The 16,599-nt window shown below is 41.4% G+C and overlaps 1 protein-coding gene across 5 annotated transcripts in view; it reads right to left on the bottom strand.

Moving 5' to 3' along the window:
- Window positions 1-16,599, bottom strand: part of Ubr5 (ubiquitin protein ligase E3 component n-recognin 5) — a 102,314-nt gene that overhangs the window by 16,740 nt on the left and 68,975 nt on the right. For all 5 annotated transcript variants that reach the window (XM_087898732.1, XM_087898730.1, XM_087898733.1 and 2 more), the window contains exons 27-45: window positions 16,231-16,379; window positions 15,750-15,841; window positions 14,280-14,426; window positions 14,068-14,186; window positions 13,864-13,990; window positions 13,651-13,780; window positions 12,766-12,926; window positions 12,425-12,664; window positions 10,276-10,399; window positions 9,485-9,596; window positions 7,839-7,970; window positions 7,255-7,512; window positions 6,493-6,761; window positions 6,113-6,324; window positions 4,524-4,754; window positions 3,816-3,889; window positions 2,201-2,373; window positions 2,004-2,117; window positions 927-1,147 (exon numbers count right to left, since the gene is read on the bottom strand). In XM_087898732.1, coding sequence (XP_087754858.1) covers window positions 927-1,147; window positions 2,004-2,117; window positions 2,201-2,373; window positions 3,816-3,889; window positions 4,524-4,754; window positions 6,113-6,324; window positions 6,493-6,761; window positions 7,255-7,512; window positions 7,839-7,970; window positions 9,485-9,596; window positions 10,276-10,399; window positions 12,425-12,664; window positions 12,766-12,926; window positions 13,651-13,780; window positions 13,864-13,990; window positions 14,068-14,186; window positions 14,280-14,426; window positions 15,750-15,841; window positions 16,231-16,379 — 3,085 coding nt within the window. The remainder of the gene's footprint in view (window positions 1-926; window positions 1,148-2,003; window positions 2,118-2,200; window positions 2,374-3,815; window positions 3,890-4,523; window positions 4,755-6,112; window positions 6,325-6,492; window positions 6,762-7,254; window positions 7,513-7,838; window positions 7,971-9,484; window positions 9,597-10,275; window positions 10,400-12,424; window positions 12,665-12,765; window positions 12,927-13,650; window positions 13,781-13,863; window positions 13,991-14,067; window positions 14,187-14,279; window positions 14,427-15,749; window positions 15,842-16,230; window positions 16,380-16,599) is intronic.

Below are 16,599 nucleotides of genomic sequence, written 5' to 3' on the forward strand. Positions count from 1 at the left end.
TCTTTTAATATTCTGCTATCTTAGTGAAGGAGCCTTCCTCAGGGTACACAGTCCTGATGTGTACACACGGCACACCATCAAGGCATCTTCTGTCTTCAATATTTCACTTACTTCCTCTCCTCAGAGTCAAATATCCACCTCTAGAACTTTTATTCGTTTTAGTGATGCTTAACCCAACACGGACAAAATTTAATATGGCCTCACGACAATATTTCCTAGTAATTTTTATCCATCAGCACCATCTACTCCCCACTGCACAGATGTAAACCACATTTTTCCTACCTTCTGTCCCTCTGAGACCTTTCTTTGATGTGGTTTTCTTTCATCCCTAAAGCTAACTTGCTAGCCTAACCCCTTCTTCCCTCATACCAAAACTAATGAGTATACAGATCACCCAACACCCTTTATGGCTGGTAGGAAATGACCATGCAGTGTGTCTTGTTCACTGACTAAGCATGCCTTATTTTATTAACTACATCACTAACCTGTAAGTAAAAACATTATCTTACACTTCTAGTCACCTGAAGATTACCAACATTAAGCAACAGTATATGCTAGCAACTCATTTAGTAAACTTATTTAGTAAACCTCTGTCAAGATACCATTTGTGAGTCCAAACTAAACGGAAGTCATAAATTATGAAAAAATTCTATTCTTTGTAGCATTTACATGGTTCCCTTATCTGAACTGCTGATTAAACATTAAAAAAAACTGGCATCTTGGAAATTCAATAAATGAAAAAGAAGATCAATTCTTAAGAAGTCATAAAGTCCAAAAAACTCAATAGTATTTATCTGATACTAAATTAGGAAATCACAGAAGAGTAACAAAATTCATAAACTTACATATTTAAATTTATAAAGAATGAAATCTCTAATAAAAAATAACCGGGAAGTAGTCAAGGGCACTACTTCATTTAGCCTTACCTGAATGATGTAAGGGGCGGCCCCTCGCTTTCAGTGAGTCCAATCTCTGCTAGCAAACTGCTTTTCAACTGCGCGGCTACATCATGAGCAGACGGCCCAGGCTTTGTGCTCTCAGCCTCCGCAGTCAGCACGCCCTGATCCTCCCCTTCTTTCTTTTGCCGGTTTTGCATGTTCATTACATTTTTGAGATTGGCAGCATAAGACATTTTAGTTGGAAGAACCTATGGAATTTTAGGGTTAAAAGTTACATATGTTTTCAGCATAATAGAGTCCCACAGAAATCCCAGAGGAAGTTAAACCATGCTCCCTGTCTTGAGCTTTCTCCACCAAGTGCAGTCTGTTCTGGTCAACCTAGTCCTTGGACAACCGCAAAACCAGTGCACTCCCCCAGTGCAGCCTAGAGAATTCTCAAAGCAATGTTTTGTAGTATCTCTGGCACCTATGTCTCCTATATATTTTCAATAATTTAATATTACATTTGCCTTTACCACTTAGTTATAAAAATCTATTCAGCTATATTTCACTTATGCTGTCTTTAAACATACCATTTTTTCCTAGAAAAGCAGAATATAAAATTTACCTCAAGTCAGACATATATATCTCTGAAAACTAAATCTGTTGTGTAATTAGTGTTGTGATAACTGACATTCCCCCTTGAAATTTAAAATCTCCTCCAGCCTCATTTTTCACCTAAATGTTTCCTTGGTTAGAGAGTGAGACAGTACCTGAGAGAGACGTACTGAGGTGTCATTACTAATCATTACTACTCATTACTCATTACTATCATTACTACTGCTGCCTTACTTTTTTTTTCTTCATTCAAGTAGCTCAGCACATCAAGAGAAATTTGAAGCTAAAATTACATATGCTCGTATGTATTAAATATACTCATTTGGAAACCTCAGTTTTTAGCAGCATACATCAGCAATACTCTGGACCAGACTAAGCACATAACAGAGCTACACAATGTGTGAACTGAATGGGTGAAATAAAATATTCTGCACTAAGGCATCTCTTCACAGCTGGAAGCTGGGAGAAAGTGCTAACAAAAGACAGTATGAACTTTTGCTGTCTTACCTCGAGGCAATTCCTGTCCATTGTAACTTCCACTAAGCATTTCCCACTCCCGGTAGATGACGAATAAAGACCCTGACTTGGGCGGCCAAACAAATCTTCCTTTCTAGCATTTGGCTGGAATTTTAATAAGACATATTATAGTTAGACTGAACACTTCGAAATCAGCTATGAACCAGCTTTAGACCTGTTGAGCTCACCTGCAACAAATGTGGCTGATCGGCCAAGGGTATGGCTTCAGCCAAAGGCACTTCAAATGGGTTTGGGGGTATACATCCAAGGAACGTCATAGAGTCGGAACGGCGGAAGAAAGGGTGGGTTTGGCCAGTTTCTGCAGGAAGAGATTCATCATCCTTATCATTCAAAGTAGCACCTAAACATAAAAAAAAAAAGCGATTACAAAGGGTAACAGAAAATTAATTTGTCTGATCTAAAATGCTTGTTATCTCTTTTAAAATATTAATATACTAGAAATCAAGTTAAGGTCTGGATTGGAAACAGAATCTCCTTGTGTGGCAGCCTTGGCTCCCTCTACTTACCTCGGTACTGACATTAAAAGTCTGTGAGACCACACCTAGCTTTTCTTGTATTTTTTTAAAGTGACAATCCAAAATAACTGAAAGCATTATTTCACACAACACTAAAAATGCAAGAATAAATGGTCCACTCTACGTTGAACAGGCTTCTTATACCCTCTCCTTAGATCTAGAGAATGAAGCCAAAATCAGCTAGTTTCCTGACCATAATCAGGACTCAACCTGAAGACAGCAGAAGGCGATGAACAGAAGCTGAAGTCTGACTGTTCACCTACCACGCTGATACCAAGGAGGAAGCTGTTGAGCAGTTTCTGTGCCCAGCCAACACAAGTCAGCACGCTAGCAGCAGCTCTCCTGAACAGAACCAAACTCTGGCAGTGCCTACTAAGGCTGTGCAAATGGTGGATTATGGACGGACTTTCAAAAGGACAGAGGGAAAAAACCCAACCCATCACCACAAACAACATCAACAACAACCCGCCCCCAATCCAACCCAGGCCAGTTATCTTTCCCTAAGCTAATAAAGTATTAGCTGGGAACAATAAACAGAAAACTGCACTGTTTACTTAAAACCTTTAACTCCCAACTGAAATAACAGTGGTATTGATCTTCCTAATGCTGTACCCTTTAATATATGTGATTCCACAATGATCTTAGGTGACTCATGTGAAAAGATCACTCATCCTCACAGGGGTCATCACCCCAGGCAGGCTGAGAACCACTGTTCTACAAGAGCCTCCAATTTTGCAGCATTAAAACTTAAACTTCTTGTAGAATGGTGGTGGCACGCCTTTAATCCCAGCACTCAAGAGGCAGAGGCAGGCGGATCCCTGTAAATTTGAGGCCAGCCTGGCCTACAAGAGCTAGTTCCAGGAAAAGCTCCAAAGCTACAGAGAAACCCTGTCTCAAAAAACCAAAATAACCCAAAGCAAAAACTTCTTAGTTTCTGTTCAAGAATAATTTACTTTTTCTTAACTAAATCTATTTTACAATATTAATAGAAAAAAATTAACATTTCCTAAGACTTAAAGTAATGATAAATATTAACTAAGAGAAAACGGGAAATTCTAAAGAAGTACGGACTATTGAAAAATTCACATGAATTTGGTCCTCATTATAAACCGTATATACAAGGATGTATGAGGAAAAGTCAGAGAAGATAAATGCGACACAGAGAAGAAAAGAGATTTCCCACCCAAACAGAAAAGATTGTGGTTTAAAGCCTGCAGGAACTACTGAGGCGGCCACTCTTGTGACCAGTGGCGTTCTGAGCACTAACTTTGACTGGTGTCGTCATCATTCTCATGCTCTGAATCTTCATTGTCGATGCCCAGTTCCAAAAGTTCTCGCGTCCTATAAGAGAACAAAGCCGGTCATTTAAACTAAGTATTCATATGACATGAAAAAGAACAAAGGTGAGGGGGATGGCAAGAAGACAACGTTAAAACTGTCACTTGGGTACCTAACTCGTGTCATAGCGCACACATGAAGTCAGAGAACAATCTGCATGATCTGTTCTCTCTTCCACCACACAGGACCCAAGAACTGAACTCAGGTGGTCAGGCAAACACCTTTAGCATCTGACACCTCACCCTGGAATCGAACTCCTGCCGTCTAACACTACTATATAGTTTCAGATGATGAGAAATAGTAAAATCAGCTGCCTAATTCACTACAATAATAAAACAGGCTCATCAGGAGCCTGAATGAATGAATTCCACTACAGAAATACTGAGTGTCTACAAACTCTTCTCCAAAACACGACAAGACTAAAGCAAAGACCTCACCATTAAGTTTCACTTGATTCCTGGGTTTTCATTTGGAGAGAAATAATGGCAGAAACAAGTGGACAGAAGTCAAGTCCACTTTCCTACATGAAATATCTTTGTTCTCTTCTGCAGTGATGAGCTTCCTCATCCAGACTGACTATCTAGACCACACCAAGTAAGTAGTTCTCAGACAAAACTCAAGGACAGTACGGGTGTACCTTTTCCGCTCCAGCTGAGGGGTGTCCAATGTTGTCTGTTGATTCATTGCTTTAATCCAATATATAAGGGCTTGGAAAACATATGCCACGTGTTTTAATGAGCACACATCCAATACCGGAAGAACATCCGAATGTTCATCATTATGAGATCTCATTAAAGAAAGAGCATAATTGAGAAAATCTCCTCGAGCCGACATCATCCCCTGGCGGGCGCTAAGCAATGTAGCACGTCTATAGGAACAACAACAACAAAAACAAGTTTGAAAAACCCACAAATATGAAATCTCATAAATATGAAAAAAGAAATGAAAACACTGGGCTGAAGTAACAGCTCATCAGTTAAGAGCACTTGCTACTCTTGTAGAAGACCTGGGTTCAGTTCCCAGCATCCACACGGGGACGCACAACCACCCAGAACTCCATTCCCTGAGAGATCTGACACCGTTATTGCTTCCTCAGCTACTGTACATGTGCAAAACACTTCATAAACATTAAATATATTATTAAAGGACAAAATAAAGCTCTTTAGAAATACCACTGCTTATGGTATGGGTCCCTACCAGTCTTAAGAGGTCTGGATTTGCATTTCTAACAAGTGTCAGCTAAGGCCGATGGTGGAGTTCTAGACACCACTATGAGCCCACTCTCCAGTCACGGAATACTGTGTTCTTTTAGAGCAACTGACTGCAGTCCCCAAGACAAGAACTTGTCTTTCTGTGGAACAGGGCTCCGAGAATAGAAAACCTGCTGCCCATCAAATCTCGCGCTAGTGCTCTACCAACCAGCCCATCAAATAAGTTTGTTCTCAACTCCCAAATGCTCAAAGGCAAGTATGTGAATTCTATTCCTAAATATTTCTAATTTCCCTATGAAGAAATTACTTCCTATTTCCATATTTTAGAATCAAGTATAAAATATAAAGCCTGGCCTGGCCTGGCTCAACAATTATTTGTATCCCAGCGTTTCCCTCTCTTGCGCCCCCCAGATCTTTGTTCTCTCTCACTATTTTCACTGACGACTTCAATGCCGTGCTAACTGCGAGTCCTGAAAAGTGCTAATTTATAGTTGAACAGGAAGAGTGTAATACATACATTAAGTATATTTTTATGCCTGAGCAGGATAAGGGAGGGAGGGGAGAAATGTGTGCTGTGAAACCAAAGCACAATACTGACACTCACACACTTTCCCTCCTAAGCACAAACTGCTCTGAGCTCGGTCATGGTCGAAATCAAGTCTTTCCAGAAAAAGACGCTGTATAAAGGGAAATAGAATATATGGAAACAAGAACACAGGCTAAACAATAGTTTTTGGGAAGAAATTCCTTTGTAAAGTAAGGCAGAGAAAAAAATTAAATAAAAAAATAAGTAAGAAATAAATAAATTCCTATGATGACATGAATGGATTTAAAAAAGAATAATAACTTAGCTAACTAAATGATTTTGCTTCAACTGCCTCTCAAAAACAAGTAACATGAGGCAGTTCTCCTTCACCAAAACGTGTGAGGTCAAATGTAATGACAACCCAAAAGCTCTAACCTAGGACTCAGGGGCTCTGACTCAACACAGAGACGCATGTGGAGAATCTCATACCGTCTGCCTTCAAGCGTTCTTAAGCTGGCCTCTTCTCGTGCGGTCATCCTCTCTCTTCTAGCTGAATTCTGAGAGGCATGAAGGGGGTGGTTTGGGTGTCCTGGGTCTCCAGCAGACGCTAATGCAGAACCATAACGTAATTGAGCCTCAGTAGAGTCCATAATACTGACCATCCAGTTCCACGTGGGAATAAGCTTTTCTTCTACATAGTTCTATGAAGATCAAACTGAAATAGTCAAAACTACCCAAACAAAGCTAAATCTGATACAGTAATAGTATGTTAACATTTAAGCATTTGTAATATTCCCATTATATTGAAATTCTCCTAATTGATGGGCAAACACTATATTCTAGTAAGCAACTTTTCAATGGTTTCATACCTGTAAGTTGACTGCATCTTGGTAAGTCAATTTCACAGCTGCTGGAATCTGAGAGTATACTAGGTGATTATACTTAGGGATAAGGCCCATCAAGTCCGAGATTTGTCTGATGACAATGCTGTAAGCCCTGGCTAAACTGCTTGCAGATGTTAAGTAGCTGCTGGCATTGCTAGCTTCCAAAGCAGCAGCTGCGGCTGCAGCACTTGTACTGATGGTGCCACTCCGGCGTAAATTTGAAGGATCAATATAAATCAAACCCGCGGAACTTGCTATAAGGAAAAAGGACAATTACAATGAGCTAACACAGTTGCTAACTACTGTAACTGTATATGCTTGTACAAATCCAAAACATCAATTAATAATATGTACACAAGCAAAAAAGTACTGCAACTGTATAATCTGAGGAGGGAAGTGTTAAAGAGTAATTCTGTTGTTCACAACCACCACAAGAGGAAGCATTTGGCACTGTGTTGTTACAACTGGACAAGTGGAGAAGAAAGGAGGAGGATCTGGGGATACTAGGGACATCTACCAGAAAAGGCTATGGACGTAGTTTAACACCCTATAATGTCCAAAAGTGTTCTCAACAATAAAGAATTGTCCAGTCCAAAAGAAGTAATAATGCAAAGATTAAGAAAACTTGATATAATCATATTTATGTACTTCTTATATTTGAAACTCAACAAAAGGAACCTTTATACAACTTAATTTTCTAGATAATTGAAGTGCTCCTAGGCTTAATATTTGAGTTTTCAGACTTGCCTGCTGGTGTAGATGTACTGGACGGAGCTGTACTAGCAGCTCGCTGATGTTGCGTATTACGAACAGCCCACTGCATGGACCGAGGAGCCTGGGCAGCTCCGCTCGCATGGGAGCTGTTGGTGGTTCTTTCTAGCGGCTCATCGAGCATGAAGGTCTCCTGCTCTATGTCATCGCTCTGGCTGCTGCTGCTGTCAGAGTCACTCGAGTCATTAGACTGAGAGTCATCTTCAGAAAAGAAGGCAGGAACACTGCTCGCTCCTAAGTTTTAAATTTTAGAACAAAAACCATCGTAAGCCCTCTGATAATTAACTTTACCACGTACCACCTCATTCAAGAAAATATGTAACAGTGCTAAATGATATGTAATACTGAGAAACCACATAAAAATAGTTTAATGAGAATAGAACCCTTTTTTAAAAAAACTTTAAAATTAATCCGTTACTTAAAAACAAAAACAAAAAAAAACCCAAAAGCTGACAAGAACAGTCAGAGAAAAAGAAAAGTATAAAGAGCCTCTAGTTACACATGCATGTCATACAGGATTTACATATGCTGGAGGCAGCTTCACCCATGAGGCAACATACCTGCTTCTGAGCCAGCGGTGGCTGCAGTGACCACACTTCGGCGACCACTGGCGTTATCTTGGTTGCTATGGTTACTTTCACTGTCACTTTCTGTTTCAGCAGCTGCCAACAAATCTAGCTCCATGTCACTTCCTAGAAAAGTATTAAATAATAAGGGAGAAAAGCTTCACCAAATAATGAGTACAGATCTGACAAGCCAGCATATTGTCCCAGGAGGAGGAACTAAGAGGGCACACTGGTGAGCAAGGCAGGAGAAAACCAGAGAGCTCGGGAAGAGCGGACTTCCCCAGCTGCGCACCTCCTGCAGAGCCGCAGGGCTTGGGCAAGCCCCCCACGCACACTGTCCTATTCTCATCTATTTCACCTCAAAAGGGAACTTAAAACATTTGTTCTTTGTATTTCACAGTAACATGCCAGGATACATAAAATTAATTATAATAATGCAGTTCAGTTACCTTAAACACAAAGTCAGAGATTAATACTCAGTCATTAGAGACAGCACGGGACAGAGCTGCACAGGAGAGAACTAAGCACACAATGCTACTATCTCAGGGAGAGGATGCACTATTTTCCTTTCTCTCCACTGCAAATTCCTTTGTTAAATTATGATTAATTACTTTTAGAGGTGAGGTGAATAAGACAGGATCTTGCTAATATATAACCTAGGCTGGCTTTAAACTCAAAATCCTACCACAGCTTCCAAAGTGTTGATTATTTTACCATTAAAGTATTTTTTTGAGAAAACAGGACTGGGTGAGCCAGTGAGATGGCTCAGTGGGCACAGGTACTAGTTAGTACAGGGTCTGAAATCTGAGTTCAGTCACAGCATCTCCCAAGTTGGCAAGAGAAACAAAACACGGACTTGTCACTGATCTCTACATGCAAGCTGTGGCACACACATGCTTGTACTCACAGATCATACACACATTGAATAAATGGTTTTTGTTGTTGTTGTTGTTTGTTATGAGTGAAATGAGTGGAGACAGGGTTTCTTTGTGTTAACAGCCCTGGCTGTCCTGGAACTCGCTCTGTGGATCAGGTTGGCCTTGAACTCTGAGATCAGCCTGCTTATGTCTCCCAAATACTGGAATTAAAGCCATGCACCACCACACCTGTCTAAATGAATACTTTTTTGAAATATATTTATTTATCTGGCATGGCAATGAAATGGACCTCTGTATGGAGATCTAATAATAACTAATGGGATGTGTTCTCTACCTCCAGGCTGACAACAACACCTTACCTATTGAGCTATCCACCAGCCCCAAATAGGAAAGAATGAAAGAGTCGGGTGGTGGTGGTGGTGGTGCTCACCTTTAATCCCAGCACTTGGGAGGCAGAGACAGGCGATATCCCTATGAGTTTGATGCCAGCCTGGTCTACAAAGGGATTTCCAGGACAGTCTGGAAGTCCCAGCTGGATCCCCACCATCAATAAACTTGGCATAGTCACACACATCTTATAATCCTAGCACTTGGGAAGGTGAAGCAGGAAGATGAGAAGTTTAAGATCATCCCATCTACACTGAGTTTGAGGTGAGGCCAGGATACAGAAGAGTTTCTTAAACAAAGGGGGAGATGGTAAAATTATTTGTTATGTTTTACTGGGCTGATGTCTCCATCCTAAGAATCCCCAAGCCTGCATACCGTCTTCATCGTGCTCATCATGATGCCCCTCAGCCTCGGCATTCTCTTCCCCGTGCTCTTCCTGTTCATCGTGGTGGTCCTCCTCTCCAGCCACGCCTTCCACCACCTCAACCTAAACCCAGAATCTTATTGTAGACCATTACAGCACATAGCAGACCTCCATCTCTACCAACACTCTATACTATGTAGCTTTAAAAATAACTTGCTAATAGGAATCTATTATCAAAAATTCTATCTGGGCTGAGGAGATGTCTCAGGGGTTAAGAGCGCTGGCTGCTCTCCCAGAGGTCCTGAGTTCAATCCCAGTAATCACATGGTGGCTCACAAGAGTCTGTAATGAGATCTGGTGCCCTCTTCTGGCCAGCAGGCATACATGTAGCCAGAACACTGCAAAAAAATAAATCTATCGACATAGCTGATGGATTTTAATTTCTCTACATGAACAGAACCTTAAAATTAGAAGTATGAAGCTGTTCTGAAGCACAGGGAAAGGGTTGAATTTCCTCTGTACTTCAACCACTATAAAATTCCAATTTCCTGCCTCTCAAATATTAAAACACTATCTCAACATGAAAACTATCTTTACTCTTAATTGTTACGTAAAAACAAGTTTTTGTGTCCAGTTTCCTGGTACTGACACTGCCACAGTACAAGTGCCACAGTGGGTGTAATAAAGCCCACGGTCGGAAGGAACATGGGGTAGTTTTAAGCTACTATCCTTAATACTGAAAGTGACTGTTCTTCCCACCAAATTAAAGTGTGTCACCTGCACTTAAAACAATTAAAAATACCTCCTCCACATCTGCTGAAACAATGTCATCCTGCTCTTCATCCCGGCCTCTGACAGGCTGGGACTGGCTGATGCGCCTCTGCTGTGGGTTCCGGATGATGTAAGATGACTGTGACTGGCTGGAGCTGGAAGGAGCAGGGTTGGTGAGAACACAGCTTCTACATCTAAGGCAATACATAGCACACTTCTCCTGGGATCCTTTATGGAGCTCATGCCTTACATTCTTCCCTTCCTCCAACACCCTCAGATGCCAAAACCACTGCTGCCAACACTCATCCATTAGCAGACACAGTTTCTATTCTGTACCAGCTTGGGACCCATGGACTTGGTAGTGGGTGGGAGGGGAAGGAGAAAATCAATATATAAACCATATTCTACAACAGTAACAGCCAGAAGCTGAGCGCTCGCAGTTTTGTTTCTCTTCTAACCTGACTTGAAATAACAAAAGGCAGGTCCCCCGCACAGTGACAATCACTGCATTAAGTTTTATACAGATCAGAAACTAAAGATGGGCTATTAAACAGTCCTTGGTAATTTCAACTGGATTCGGGAATAAGATAAAGGAAATTAAAACTGGGGGCTGGAGAGATGGTTCAGAGGTTAAGAGCACTGGCTGCTCTTCCAAAGGTCCTGAGTTCAATTCCCAGCAACCACATGGTGGCTCACAGCCATCTATAATGATTTGGTGCCTTCTTCTGGTATCAAGCATACACGCAGGAAGTATACTATTTACATAATAAAGAGTTATTAAAGAAAAAAATGGAACTTTTATCTTTCCTCATCACAGTTTTCCTAAGAAATGAGAATCTAAGGCACCATCTGAGAGCCACCTAAGCTAACAGTGCCTCCACAGGAGCAGGTGGCACGTGCCAACCAGGAAGCTCAGAACCTAGAAAATAAAACAAGATTTTTTGTTTTTGTTGCTGTTGTTGTTTTTGTTTGTTTGTTTTGAGACCGGGTTTCTCTGTAGCTTTGGAGCCTGTCCTGAAACTCGCTCTGTAGACCAGGCTGGCCTCAAACTCACAGAGATCTGCCTGTCTCTGCCTCCCAGTGCTAGGACTGAAGGCATGCGCCACCACCACCCGGCACAAAATGCATTACTACAGACATACAGGAGAAGTCGAGAGAAAAAGCTCTATGGACAGAGACCCACCTGCCCCTGTCTGCTAAGTGCTGGGGTGACAGGTGTGTGCCACCGTGCCCCGTCAAAAAGGGATTTCTGAATACTACAAAATTATAGGATTTCCATATTAAAAAATGACTCTGCCAGGCATGGTGGCTCATGCATGTCATCCCAGCATTAAGGAAGCTGAGGCAAAAGGACTGCCATGACTGAGGCCAGCCTATGTTATAAAGAGCAGGTCTTGGGGTGCTATGAGACAACAGGAGCTTGGGGGGGCTTAGCAGCAACACAAATAATAAGTAGAAGTCAATATATGTAATGTACTAAATACTATTCTTTTAAAACAACACAAAGTAATTAAGCAATTGGTAGGCTCTTCTTATGGTATTGGGATCAGTATTACATGAATCCAGACAGACTTGGCTGGCAAAATCATTGACAATGGGATACAGCTGGGAAATCGTAGAACTTAATTTACAAAGCTCTCAGGAAATGAAAGTTTGCCAAAGGTGAGACAATGACAGAAGAGCTCTGTTAGGTAAAATGAGAATGAGAAGAATTCTGGCTTTTTAATGCCAGATGGTTTCCAGAAAAGTCAAGGGCTTGGTGCTGAAGACTCTTTTTTCTTTTTCTTTTATTGTTCAAGACAGGGTTTAGCCCTGGCTGTCCTTGAACTCAACTCTGTAGACCAGGCTGGCCTGGAACTCAAGAGATCCTCCTGCGTCTGCCTCTGAGTACTGGGGATAAAGTCATGTGCCACCACCACCACCCAGCTATTATTTTCTTTCTTAATCTCTGTCTTGGTCTATTTTTCACTTAGTAGTGAGCTGTTCCATTTCCAAGAGTTTGTAAACTTCCTGTTGCTGATAGTCAGCTTTAATGAATGGTGTCTGATATGTACTAAAACATCACTATTCTTACATTAAGGCAATAAAACTTAGATTTGAGAAAAACTGTTTCATCTGTTACTCAAAAGCACAGCTTTGGTGAGCCCAACATAACATTTCTATACTAAGAACTAACCCACCTGCTTGGCTGGTCTGGTGAAGGGCGCGGTGGCAATGGTTCTACTGAGAACAGTTCTTCACTGCCTTGCATGGCATCTATGCTGGTGCTGGCCAGTGTAAATGGGGCTGTGGGGCGGGCAATTCCCATTCTGACAGGTACAATCAGAGATTCTGCTACATTGCACAATTCTTCTACAGCATAAGGGAGCAGTGCTTGGAATACGCGTTTGCATTTTCCAATTGGCTGTGGAATAAAATTGCTATAGCAGAAAGGAAAATACGAATCTCTGTGAGTCCTCTCATACATATATTAACATTGTTACACTGAAAATGTGTGCCAACAGTTTTTTAGACAACTTACTTTTTCTTTTTGGATGAAGCCATTTCCACACTAAGAATGACAAACACTCTTGCCACTGACCGTAGAAACCTCATTGTCACAGCGATTGCTTCTTCTCGGCGACCAGGTGTGTATTTGTTCTGGAGTTCTTTCACTAAAGTGCCCAGCAGAGTATCTAAAAGCTTTAAAAGTTGTAACCGTTCTATTAATGCTGAGATGTTTCAGAGATGGTTAAATATTAAGTACACTGCTCTGATACTTTTCAAATGTTAATAGTCCCCAATAAAATGTTAAAAATGATGCGTGTGTGTGTGTGTGTGTGTGTGTGTGTGTGTGTGTGTGTGTGTGTAATTGCTCTTCTCCTTCTATCATGTGGGTCCGGGAACTGCTCAGGTTGTTAGACTTTGGTAGCAAACACCTGTATGTTGGCTAAGCCACTTTCCCAGCCCTCATAACAAACTCTTGAAACAAACTGAACCAAACCATCTTACAGAGTCGGTAATTAAGCAACACAACTCCCACCAAGTGTATGACAGTGATCCCAAATGTATATTATCTTGGTTTTTGTTATATAACCCTACATATACTCATCATGATTATTTAGAAGAGAATATAAAATATGTAAAATCAGAAAACACATATATATAGCACATTTAATAAAGTACAAAGTAGATCAAACAGATATCAACTATAAATACCCAATTTCATGTACTTTGTCTTTTTAATGATGCATATAACAATTTTTATATCAAAACATTTTGCATTTCATTTCAGTAAATGGCTAGGCTGTGATGTAAGTCTACTATGGTTAAATTCATTGAAGAATTTGACTTTAGAGGGAATCGGGTTGAATGGTTGCAATCAGAAGTTATCAGCATAAAGTCTACTGAGAATCAATGAACTCACCAAAATATCAGCTGTGCACTTGACGATAAGGCAATGGGTGAAACAGTCTAGCCGGATTGTGCCGCTCTGCTGATTGAGGTACACCTGCTCTTCTGGCAAAAGATGGCCTATCCTACTGCTGGCACTCAGACTAGAAAGAGACAGAACACACTGTAGAGAGCAACATTAACACAGGGAGCAGGGACAGTTTTAAGTGTGTTAACAAATACATACGGGTCTTTATTCTCCTGTGATCCAAACATAATCATAGATCTTAAAGCATTCCAGTCCTGCAGGACTCGCTCTAGTGCAAGCTGGGCAAACCTTGGAGGCTCTAAGTCGTGGTCAGGCATATCTGAATCTGAAAAGAAGGAGTGGGTCAGACAAACACAAAATCCTTTGCTTCGCACACAAGTTAGAAATGTTCAAGACACTCACCTTCAGGACTAGCTGTTTTCCGGTTACGATCCTCCCTGATTCGGGGTGGCCTGTACTGGCAGTGCTCCACTGTCTGCCTGGCCACAGTCTGTACTAAGAACAGCAAGAGGTGCTCGCCCCTGGAAGAGAGCACGTTGTGAGAGTGAGCGAGGCACCACCCTGAACCGAGCTCCTTCCATTGGTCTGTTCTGCATCCCAAGAATTCTACTTGCCTGCTGTTTGGTAGGGTGACCAGATTTGTAGCAGTGAGCAGGCGGTAGAGGAGGTCGAGACGAGCAGACTTCTGCCCAGCAATCAGAGTTTTACACTTGCATTTCTCCCAACAATCACAGTAGGCTGTTGGTGAAGTCCGCTTGAGTCTGTAAGAATTCACAGAAAAGTTCATGTATAAAAAACTTAAAAAAAAAGACCTGCACTGAAATGAGGGCCTACAACATGTGAAACTAGAGAACTCTGGTTTATGTTAAAATGCAAAGTATAACTTTTACAAGCTATATACAAGAAAGATCATTTAATGGTGTGAAATCCAGAAAGCAACACTAAAATTCCTACTAAAACGCACCATCCTGTTGTCTGGACAGCCACTCCCTTGTCACATACATCTCGACAACCCTCTGACCACTGTGGGCAGACGCTTCCTGCATTTGTCTTTCACCTGACAGGACTACAAATGCTGGCAGAACATGAACTCCCTGCTCCCCCGCCCTGGAAGTCAGCAAGGCAGTGCACACACTGACTCAGCATGGACACAGAAACTGAACTGGACTTTCCATTTGTCTTCAGGGCAGGGTGAGTAGGGACTGTGCTACAGAGCATGTGCAAACATTAGAGGACAATCTGCAAGAGTCTTGTCTCTCTTTACATTATGTGAACCTAGGGATGAAACTCAGGTTCCCTTTGTAGCAAGTGCCTTTGCCGGCTTATGTGCCTCAGTACCACAAATGGAGGGTTCTCATAGCGGCATTCTATTGCCCGCGCCATCCACACACTGCTGCTATCTATAGTGGAGTTCCTGCTGGTAACCCTGGGACATGAGCTGTACTGCAGTCTCTAACAACTAGCAAACCAGCTACAAGGACTCTACTGTGGAATAAAAAGAGTAAAGCATTTAAACATAAATAAGGTATAGATCAACTATTCAGCATAACACATTTAACAACGCTGGGGAGAGAGGGGAGTTAAAACTGGCTGCAGAGTACAGATGAAACTTTTCTGTAAACATGTTTAGAAGAACTAATCTGAATAATATTAATCTGATTCTAATTATACTAATTATCCTTAGCCTACTGTCCTGCTTTTGGTTAAGGAGGACTACCCATAATAGAAAACAAGTTATTCGACAATACAACAACAAAAAAATCGAAGACCATATTTCTTTACATATAAACTGAAATGGGAAAAAAAAAATCTCAACTTTCTAAATTTTCTAAACTATGCCAACAATCAAAGCATAATGTGCTTTGTACATCAACATATGCCTAAATAGCTTCTGAGAGTCTTTAAAAATGTAGCTGGGAGGTGGTGGCACACGCCTTTAATCCCAGCACTCGGGAGGCAGGGGAAGGGCAGATCTCTGTGAGCCTGGTCTACAAGAGCTAGTTCCAGGACGGTCTCCAAAGCTACAGAGAAACCCTGTCTCGAAAAACAAAACACAACAAACAAAACAATGCAGCTGGACTTACTTGCAATCGTGTCCTTTATGACAGACCCTCGCGCACTCTGTGCAGCAGCAGAGCGACTCCAGCAGTCCGCAGGTTCGACATTCAAAGATGTCCTGAAATTAAAATGGGTCCCAGTTAATGGAAGGGTAACAGTAAGGCCCTTGGGGGACAAGAAGACCATGATGAATGTGCAATGGGCAGTGTAAGAGGAGGAAAACCAAGCACATCAAAATAGTCCGTTATCCTAAAATAGACAGTAATTATAAAATCTGTATCAAAAGCCATGGGTCAGAGTCCTCCACCTGGGAAGACTCAATTTTCAAAATCCACCATATTTAATTAGTAATGAATGACCTCTTTTGCCATATTTATGTAGGAACCAAATCAAAATTAATTCTTTGGATAATTTTAAAAGTAAAAGAAAATACCAGAGCTATTTACACACTTTTAACTCTAGTTAAGGAGGGGAAAGGAAACCTGAAGAAGCGCTAGGATGACTTACCTGGTTAATGTGCTCTGCTCCAGTCCATGTAAAACTGCAGGTGTCGTTGCAACAAAGGACATACAAAGGAGAGTCGTCAGGGTTGGTGCCCGATGGGCAAACCATTTCCATGAACACATCCTCCTCTTTTTCACTCGCAGACACTTCAGCTGAAAAATTAAGAACACGGAAATTCGCCTATCAGAAAGGACTTAACCACAAGCACAAGGAGGAGCCTTAAATATATTTAGTACCAATTAGTAACCTCTTCTTATTAATTAAAAAACTTTGTAAGTCAAAATGTGTAAAGTCCAGCTGGAGATGGCTCAACTGTTAAGAGCACTGGATTCTCACCAGGGCACCCAGTACCCACACGCCAGGCTCAACACT

This window comes from Myodes glareolus, chromosome 19 (genome assembly GCF_982192425.1).
Source record: "Myodes glareolus chromosome 19, mMyoGla1.1, whole genome shotgun sequence".
NCBI classification, from domain to species: Eukaryota; Metazoa; Chordata; class Mammalia; order Rodentia; family Cricetidae; genus Myodes; species Myodes glareolus.